The sequence below is a fragment of the Apteryx rowi genome, unplaced genomic scaffold (assembly GCF_003343035.1).
Source record: "Apteryx rowi isolate R43461 unplaced genomic scaffold, aptRow1 scaffold_131, whole genome shotgun sequence".
NCBI lineage: Eukaryota > Metazoa > Chordata > Aves > Apterygiformes > Apterygidae > Apteryx > Apteryx rowi.
Genome location: NW_020447542.1, coordinates 81,091 through 91,121, shown reverse-complemented (window position 1 = coordinate 91,121; position 10,031 = coordinate 81,091). Strand labels below are relative to the sequence as shown.

Below are 10,031 nucleotides of genomic sequence, written 5' to 3'. Positions count from 1 at the left end.
AGCGCCGGCTGAGCAGCCGCTCGGGAAAGTTGGTGTCGGTGCGAGTTGCTGTTACCTCCTCTCTCCTTCTTCTTCCCCCCGTGGCGGCTCTTTCTCGCGCTCTCGCTCGCTCCCCAGGGAGCGACAACATAATCGGGAGCTATTTCCTCGTCCTTTTCGTATAATGGCATTGAGTTTTTAGGGATTTGAACACAGAGAAATGGATATGTCTGACCCGAACTTCTGGACGGTCCTTTCCAACTTCACTTTGCCGCACTTGAGGAGCGGCAGCCGCCTCCGCCGCACGCAGAGGTAAGGCAGGCTGCGGCGGGCCCGGCGCGGCGCCGGCTCCCGCCCGCTCCCAGGTGGCTGCTTGAGTCAGGCCGCCGGACTTCCTGGTTCCCCGGGGCTGGCAAACCGAACCGGCAGCCCCCTGGGGCAGCTGGGCACTTTCGGCTCCTTGGCTTTTCCTTAGCCTAAACGCGGAGCTGTGGGAGCCTGTCGCAGAGCACCCCGTGGAGTTTTTCTCTTCTGGTGTTTTTACAACCAAATGCTGTGTATTACTTTCTCTTCTTTTATAATACGTTGTTATTTTGTCGTCTTCCTTTTTTGAGACTCTTGCTCTCAAATATTTGACCTCTTATCTGAAGCAGATATACTTTATATGGACAATTCAGGATAGCCTGTTTCATTCCGTGTTCTTAAAGAGACGGATCTGTGTAATTTTGCTTGTTTTTAGACAGGCTGGTTGGTATTTATTAATACAGGAGTGGCCTTTTCATTTTTGTAGCATTTCCCTTCTTGACAGAAGGGAAAAAAGGTCTGGAAATAGCAAATGCTAAGTAGAAGCTAGGGATTGTGCCATTAATGGACAAAAGACAGGCAGGCATTGACATTTTGGTCATTTTTTTGTACTATGGTATCCCTGCAGTTGGGTATATGCCTCTGTCACAAGTAACAAAAGTTTATAATGTTTGTAACACTCTTCACCACTCCTCCATTTGCCTTTGAGACGTACCACGTGCATTGTTAAAATATGATACGCTTCTGTCTGTGAAACTACCATGAATATTAGTTTATGTATTGTCTTTGGAGAATGCTTCTTCAGTGCTGTACCGGACCTGTTGCTCTGGCCCCTACTCAGCTGTTGATGTAGATGGTGCATCCCAGAGTGATGAAACTGTCCAAAGAAATGAAAGCAATACAGAAAGCACAGATTCTCCTAGTTCTGCAGAAACGGGCTTTAGTTAATTAAAAGATACTATTTGGATCCTCATGTTCTGGGCTGTATCTCATCTGCACTGCCTTTAAAGGCTCAGTCTGTCACAGACCCCACTGTTACATGGGAAGACTGGAAGGATAGCTAGATACAGGCCACAGGATTGCTTTTCTTTCTAGAAGAGTCCTGGATCTAGTGGTAACCACTGATATTTTGCATTGCTTTCCAGGCACTTTAAAAGGTATGAGTAGGTTTGAAGGAAGTCTAGTTCCTGTGATCTGAATCTGCTGGCTGTGTTTAATTGAATGATTTGGGTCCACTGAGTCCTGAGAATGGTTGTGTGGTGTGGTTTTTTTTTTGTTCGTTTCTTAATAGTGGTACTGTCTATGAACTACTGTCCAACTAATGACAAGCCTTGATTCTTCATGAAGCTTATAGAGAGACATTTGTTGGTCTTTCTGGTTGTATCCACAGGCTTTGGGTCTCCTTGCCAATGCAAGAGCATTAATTTATTGCTTTGGTTATGCATTAGCACCTCTTAGCTTTGTTTATCTTATCAGTTCCCTTACATTTAACTGTACTACCAGGATTCTTGGGGTCTGTTAGGCCGCTTGCTTTCCATGAACCCCTTCCTGATTTTTGGGATAATGAGAATTGTCTGCTGTATTCACTGAGAATTCTGTTTCTTTGTACAGATTTACTTGGTGTAGGAATTTATTTCTCTTTGCTGAGATACTAAGAAGTAAAGAACTTAAGATAGTCTGTTCTCCTTTGGGTTGCAGTGTTCAGCCTAGCTGTTGAGTTATAATGGACATAAAATTTCCTTGGTTTATGGTCTTCTCTGCTGACTAAAGTCTTTCATTAAGATCTTTTTACTCCTGTTTTCTAACAGCAGACTTATTAGTTGAATTTCAATTGTGGCAGCTCTTGCTGGCAGTTATACCTGAACAAGAAGCCTGCCTTTCAAGTCGTGGAGTGGGTTTTCAGGACTGGCAGGTAGAAAAATTCTCTCAAATTATAAATTGGAGATGTTTGCTATTCAAATCATTGTGCCTATAAATTACGTGGATTGCACTGTGTCCTTTTATGGAGAAGATACCACCCAGTGTTAAGTTCTTTTTCTATTGCTATAGGTGTGTGGGCCCTTAGAACTAATTTCAGGTCCCTGCCTGAAATGGCATCTAGTCTTGAGTAAAGGAGGAGAGAGAGAATGTGCAACTCTGTGCATGTGTATACATATGTTTATTTAGGTAAATGTGTAGATTTATACAGGTAAGAGTGTGTGCACGCACCCACACACACACATGCGCATTTTTTCATATGGAAGGGTCACTAAATGTTCTCAGCTGCATTCTAAGCTATATAGTTCTGTTCTCTCTTCTGTCTCTTACCTTCTGTGTATATCTTTTACAAAACCAACAAGCCAATGATTTTGTTTTTCTCCCACCTCTTTGTGGTAGTTACATGGAAACAGTTATTACAGTCGTCCTTCCTTTGAGTCAGAAAATTTTTTTTTCAAAAGCATGCATAAATGCTTGCCTAATTGCTTCTTGGTCGAAGTAGGCTCTTGGTTGATTTGTGTTGAAATTCCATGTTATTTGTGTACAGTCATCGAAGTGGTATTGAAGACACTTTCCTGTTACAGGATTAAAGTATTCGTTAATCACCAAGTAATCACTTTATATGTTCTGACAATTCATAATCATTTCAGAAACATTAAAAACAAAGGAAAAATGTAACTTTCACTGGAAACTTTTTCAAAAACAGAGTTGTCAAAATTTGTTGTAATCTTACTAGATTTGGAACAACATGTTCCCTGGAAAATACTGAGCAGACCTTTTGAACTTTCATGAGTTAGCAGTTTGAGTAGACTGAGTGATTTTTAAGTAATAACTTAAACTCTTGGTTTTGGTCTTTACATAGATATTTTCTTTGTCAAGATGGTATTATTATCATGATCCTGTTGGTGACATAAGAAGACTGAGCATGTTTATTAACATAAAAGCAGTCACAGTAATGAAATATAATTGTGTTGATATCAGCTGAATCTGCCAGTGTTCCTGCTTCATTTATTTGATTTTTATTACATAGCAGTAAATGTCAGTTAAAATTTACTAAGCAATTGCTTTTTACTGTATTTGTGTCATTGTTTAATGTATGTTTTGTAGTATTGTGATCAGAAGAGCTTTACCTCTGTTCCTTACTTCTACCCTCTGCATTCACCTTAACCCCTACATGCAGAGAGAGAAAGAGAGAGGGATGCAAATATTTATTATCCTAAGAGATGTTGGACAGGTTCAGAGAGAAGACAATTATCTTAAAATTGAGGAGAATAAGAAATACACCTGTGCAGGCTATCTGTGCTTATGTAGCACATTGTCATTGAATGTTTTGTTGAAAGTTAATCTGATAGACTAATGATCCCACTGCTTTCTGTGGTAGCTGGTAAAGTGTTAATGTATTTTGCTAACTGTATTTCCTTTCAATCACAGTAAGAGTTGTGTTAGGGGGATAGTCTTACAGTCTCCCTGTGAAAATGAATGCTCTGTTTTTATTCTGGTTGGTTTACTTGACCAATCTTTTTGTTAAAGCAATTAATGTATTTTTAGTTCTGCTGACAAGCTCAGTGTTGGCAATGTTGAGTTTCCTCTGATGAGCCATTGTTGTTTCTTTCCTTCAGACGGACAGGTAAGGACTTGTTTGGTCATATCTGTTTTTTTACTTGGTTTTATCCTGACAGATTCCTATTTTCAAACAGTTAAGTCAAGATCTTAGGATTTAACCTAAGAATCTTACTGTAGAACACTTGGGGAAGGCAAAAATAAAAGCAAGATAAAAGGAAGCTTGTAAAGGGTGCTGGGACATGCTGCAAGAAGTGCTTGTTGTTTATTTGTTTGTTTTACCTCTGTGGTTAATAATGCTGATACAGAGTAGGAGATAGTCCTTGTCCTTCAAATCAGTCAAAAGGGCAGTAGTCCTGACTTCTCTTCATTAGCTCTGGTTGTTGTGCCACATCACATGATGTGGGCACATTGCAGAGAGATTCAGTCTTGCTGCTCGCATCCATTTAAATGTGGGTTTCATCTGCTATTGATGTTCTGTAGAGCCATTAAGTTCTTACTATATCAGATGTTGACTGATCCTTCTCAAATGTAATTTTTAAGCACATGTTTGCATACTCATTCAGTTGCTGCTTCTGCTGCACCTTCAGTCAGAGAACTTCAAGCTTCTGGTAGCAGTAAGCTATGTACCTAATCTTATGGTTGTACATACTGTTGATGGACTTGCCTCTGGTAATTCTTTATCAAAGCTGGAAGTGATGCCCAGATAAGTGGATTCCTAGCTAGGTTCCCAGTGAATTTGTTATACATTTCAGTATATGTGACTTAGAAAGTAGAAAACTTTCATGGATATGATTTGGTTAATTATTGGGCATGAAACCATTTGATATTTTGAGCTGGTGTATTCAGAATGTGCAGTTATTGCTAACTGGTTTAAACATTTTTAATGAAGCATATTAAATGTGTCACACTGCATTAATAATGATGTAAAACTGTTTAACAGATTGCACAGAGTTTCCCTTCTTATATTCTCACATTACCTATAGGCTCTGGACATGGATCAGGATGTCCCAGTGTTAGATGTTACAAAAAATTGTAGTACGATGTAGATTCATTGAAAGGAACAAAGTAAAGTGAAGGCACCAGGATAGATATATCTATGCCTTACCATATTTCCCAAAGTAAGAAAAACAGTAGGTATTGTTTAGCCTTCCTACAGCCGCCTTCAACAGTGTGCCACATTAAGTGGCAGCTCTTCGATTTTTTTCTTGGGAACCTTTTAGAGGATTTTGCCTCTGAACCTTCCCAAATTCACTGCCTGCATTTACAGCCCCACAAGACTGTGTGTGTGTATAGTATTMGTACATGAAATCGTACCTAGGAATAATATGCAAGTATTGTGTATACACATTCTGTATGCTGAATTTCATCTGAGATGAGGGTCTATCAGGTATTATGTACATGGTTACTTTTTTCTTTAATGTGACTTAAGATTTCACAAGTAGAGATGTATAAGGAGATCACTCACACTTAACATTCTTGGCATTTTTCTATTTGTTTCTGAAGCTACTTTAGCACTAATGATTTAATCTGTTTTTGTAGCAGTTTGCATTCTATATTGTATCGGTATTTGGACTTACTTAATTAACATGTCAGTATTATTTAGACCTGCTTAGTAGAATCTTCCACCTGAATAAAGCTGAGAAATAAAAATACTTCCAGTACATCCTTAAATCTTGTGGTAGGCCAATTCTGTGCTTTTATTTAAAATGCTAAAACAGTGATCCACTACAAATTGAATAGTAGCAAACTAGAACTCCCCTTGGCACGGTTCCCAGTAAATATAAACATATCTCAGAAGTACTGTAAACCGGAACAATTCCCAGATTGATCTACCCAATAGAGAGATTTCAAAACTGCAAACTGCGCACTACTAGTATTCCTGTCACTGACAGATAAGTGCAAAAATACTGGGGTTTTGCCAGAATAAATACATCAGCTTTTTCTGCCTTTCTTTGAATTAGCAATAGTCTTCCCTAAATAATTGTTTAGGAATAAGGAAAACCGTCATGGTCTATTGTTCCCCAAAGATTATTATTGTAAGTAGAATCTGTTATTCCCATGAAATACTGGCTTGCTCAGTTTGGTGATTAGAAAGTTAAAAACTGTTGCAGTTTCCTTATCCCACCCRTTGTTTTTTCTGCATATGGAGTATTATGTAGATGTTCTAGCATGTAGTAACTTGCTTTTGATTTCTATCGTTTGGATTTAACATATGACTTTAAACCTAGTTTAAAGGAAAAAAAATAGTTTAAAGAAAAGTTGTTAAAAGGTTATCCACTAGTGGATCTTCTTTTTTCCTCATAAAAACGTTGATGATGTCAAGTAAGGCACTGCTTGCTGGTAGAGAGATGGCTATTTATACATGACCTGGGTGTCTGTCTTTGCTAACGAGGCTAGTTTAAAATATTAGATAATCTTTAACTTTCACCCAGATCACGGGAAAATCAAGGATATGTATTATCTTATGAAATTATTACTTCAGCTTCTGTAAGAATTTACATAAGCAATTTTAAAAATCTATATAAATGATAGGCAGATTAAGGTAGGGCTTATGTAGATTCAAGTATCTTTATTTGACTAATGAAGAAATACCACTCCTGATGCTGCTTAGTTTGTTGAAACAAATAATTATTAATTGCAAATTGTTGTATATTGAAATTATTTTAATAAAAATGTATGTATCCTGACTACTCTTGGTGCTTGATTATAGTATTTTATTGAAGAGTTTAAGAACATTGTTTTCCTGGAGCATAAGACAGTAAGTTGGTTGTAAAACAAAATTTAATTGTGTGCGTGTGTGTGGTGTGTGTGTGAATAAGAGAATACATTAGTCCGAGCACTATTTTTATTTGTTCGACAAAATTCTTGGGTTTTTTTGTTTTCAGGGGACTTGCATGAATGTGAACTTTCCTTTTGCATGGTTGGAGGGGAATTGCACTCACTGTTACCAACATCTGTGGATATTTATATTGTGGATATGTATATTGTCTTTTATTTTTAATGCATCTGTGTGTATATATACACCTATGCAGACTGTAAATACACAGACATGTGGGTGCACAGACATTTGTGTATATAAATATTAAAACAGTTGCTATAAAATATGCTTGTTGTGAAGTTAAATGTGAGATTAATTTTAAGAGGTCAATTCAGGAATCAGAAAAATGTATTCTTCTTACCTGTGCTTTTTATTCAAAGGCACATCTAGGCATAAATAGGATAGAAGCTAATCCATCCAGGAAGGGATTTATGTTGTTCATAGTGTGAATTCCTGCTATGGCTTTTGAAAGCTCCCCAAGTACAGCTGTTTCTAATCTTGCTTCTGGAAGATGTGGCTGGTTTCCTCAGATTGAATAAGATTCCAGACCCTCTTCTACCACTGGCAGAAGTAGATTTATTTCCTTGAATTTCACTGTCTTATTTGGTCCCAAATTTTTGACTAATTCAAACTAGCATAGCAGTTACATTTTGAAGTACCATGAAATCTACCTGTTTTTTCTCTTAAGAAGTAGGTGAAGAAACAACTTAATTTTTTTTTTTTGTTGAAGTAGATGTATGAGTATTAATTTTTGTTGGGAGCTCAACCTGAGAAGACTAATAAATTACAAGTCACAAAGTTTGAATGCTGGTACTTGTCGTCTGTGGTTGTTCTAAGCAGCACTCAGCATTTCCATACCTGAGACATTAGGGAGGATGGCCTTGGCGTTATTTTCCTCAGCTGATCCCGTAATGCACTGAGGCAGACTGTGCTGCCAGCCTTCCCACTGCAGGCAGGTGGCCCCCGGCCACCCTGTAGGAGCTTGGCACGGGCCAGTCTGGGTACAGGATCCCGCTCGGCCCAAGAGCGCTACCTGGGTGGGACAGGCTGCATCAGCGGGCCCTGTGGTTTTTTTCCTCTGTGCTTGGGAGAAAGAAGTTTTTACAATAGAAATTTGTTGTATTAAAAGTGTCAGAAATTAGTTTCTGTGAGAAGCCCTTGCTGTTTTTGAAATATATTTAAATGTGGTGCTTTTAAGCATCAGTGTTAAATCCTAATATTATGGGGAAGATGGATACAGTGGTTTGAACTAGCTGAACTTCCTTTGATCAATCTTGAGTATAACAAATCAGCTTCTAATTTAAATTCTTCTTGTTCTTAAATCTTTTAAATTTCTCTTTGGGAAACTGGTATTGCCACTGCTTGAATGAGCTGCTGGAATTTTCTGGAAGGGTATTGCTACACAAAAAGGCAGAGGAACTTCAAAGTAGAAAACAAAAGAGAGGTAGCTGTGAGAACAGTATGTTTTATGAGCATGTACTTTAGCCCACAAACCTCCTCCCTGCGGGCGACATGAGGAGCTCTGTAGGGGAGCGGAAGAACCCGCGTGCCCGCTGGCTGCTCTGGCACGTGCACAGAGCCCTCCATGCCTGAGAGGCGGCATCTTCTCTCAGCCCAGAGCTGGTGGCATTCGGGCCACATGTCCCAGAGGTGGCACTGGAGTGGCTGTGGGAAGGGTCACGCGCACCTCTGGTTAGCTAAAACCACCGGCAAGGGAAGGAGCTGTTTGGAGAGTGAATGGCACAGGAGAGCTGAGAATTTTGCAGGGGAGAGTAGGGGATGTAGTGTTACAATTCAATGGGAAGACACAAAACGATAGAAACTTGAACTTCCATAGTTTTTTTGTTGACAGAATTATTTATAACAGGTAGTGCCATTTAATTTAACAATAGATAGCTTAGTAATAATGAGCCTAGAAATCTTTGAGCCAAATTCTGGCTTCAGATATGTGCATTTCCTGTTTATTTCAGTTAGTGGTGATTGAGCAAAGGCAAATCAAAATTTTTTTAGTGTATTAGAAAATATTTATGTACTTACAGATTTAACTTACTTAAAACATAAGCATAATAATATAATCCTTGGTGAAATAGAAGTTAGATGTTGATTATAAGAATAATTCAGAGTTTTATATTTTACTGACAGATGCCTTGGTGTTCACTGGAATTTGTTGGAATTTGTTGTCAGGACAGTTTTCATAATGTAAATCAACACAGAGCTTTTATTCCTTTTTGTGGAAACTGAAATGAGAATGCACATATGTAACTCATTTGTCTTTCAGTGCTGTTCATTGAGAAGTCATAGTTTATTGATATCCTTCATGATAATATTGTTAACCTTCTCAAGGCTAACTAGTAAAATATTGATTGTGTGCATTCATTTTACAGATATGCTTTTTCGGTGAATCTAGGCCTGTCTAGCTTGTTCTTATGCGTGTATAAGTCAAGGGAATTTCCATAAGTGCTGTAATAGTAGAAGCACAGGCAGTCARACAAGTCCAATATGTTCATCTTGTATATGAACACCCCACGCAAAAGGATGATTATGTGAGTTTGCTGTACGATCAAGTCTTACCAGAATACCTTCTTTTTGCTTCCCCCACATGATGGACAAATAAAATGTATAATACATTTTGTAAGTAAGCATTTTTTTTTTCTTCTTCTTCTTCTTCTTCCCCGTGATTTGCCTTCCTCTCTGGTGATTTGGCTTGGTGATTTGCCTTGCTCCCTGATCCTTCTGCCATATTTTGATGATTGAATGGTTCTATCTGGAGGCATCTGCTCTCCATCTGTGACCTGTGACTGACGAGAGAACATGAGTTCTGTAGGGCAGTAGGCTTCTGTCTAGGTTTTTTCCTTCCTTTTGGATTGTGTCTTGCATTCTATTCTGTCTTGCCAAACGTCAAAATATTATCATCTTTTGTAAGTCTTTGAAGATTGATTTCTCTTGGTGGAAGAAAGTTTCAAAACCAAAATGAAGCTGCTTCTCCTCCTCCCCCCTTTTTTCCCCTCAAGTTTGGAAATGAATTTTTTCTTTTCCTCCTCACCCCGTTACATGTCCTGCTCAAGTCTTAGAACAACAGATTTCTTATTTTTGTGCTGTAAAGGAAATGTTTTAAAGGAAATACTAAACATACTAGGGTGTATGAATATACTAGGTTATTTTATTAAATATGCAAATTGTTTGTGTAGGTCAGACCTAGGCATTCAGCATTATCTGTAAATTAATACCTTTTAATGATCATGTGTTTCCTTTTTCTGATTCATAAATTATAAGGCAAGAAGGAACCAGTAAGATCACCTGCTCTGATGTTGTACAGGATACATGACATAGAATAATGTAGTGTTAGATTGGGCAGTTTTGCCCTCCTGGTCAAGGTAATGCATTTATTTAA

At 38.4% G+C, this 10,031-nt stretch overlaps 1 protein-coding gene across 2 annotated transcripts in view; it reads left to right on the top strand.

Annotated features, from left to right (window-relative positions):
- Positions 1-49: 49 nt before the first annotated feature.
- Positions 50-10,031, top strand: part of LOC112961353 (microtubule-associated serine/threonine-protein kinase 4-like) — an 89,316-nt gene continuing 79,334 nt past the window's right edge. For both annotated transcript variants that reach the window (XM_026056437.1, XM_026056438.1), the window contains exon 1: positions 50-291. In XM_026056437.1, the coding sequence (XP_025912222.1) occupies positions 200-291 (92 nt within the window). In that variant the 5' untranslated portion in view covers positions 50-199. The remainder of the gene's footprint in view (positions 292-10,031) is intronic.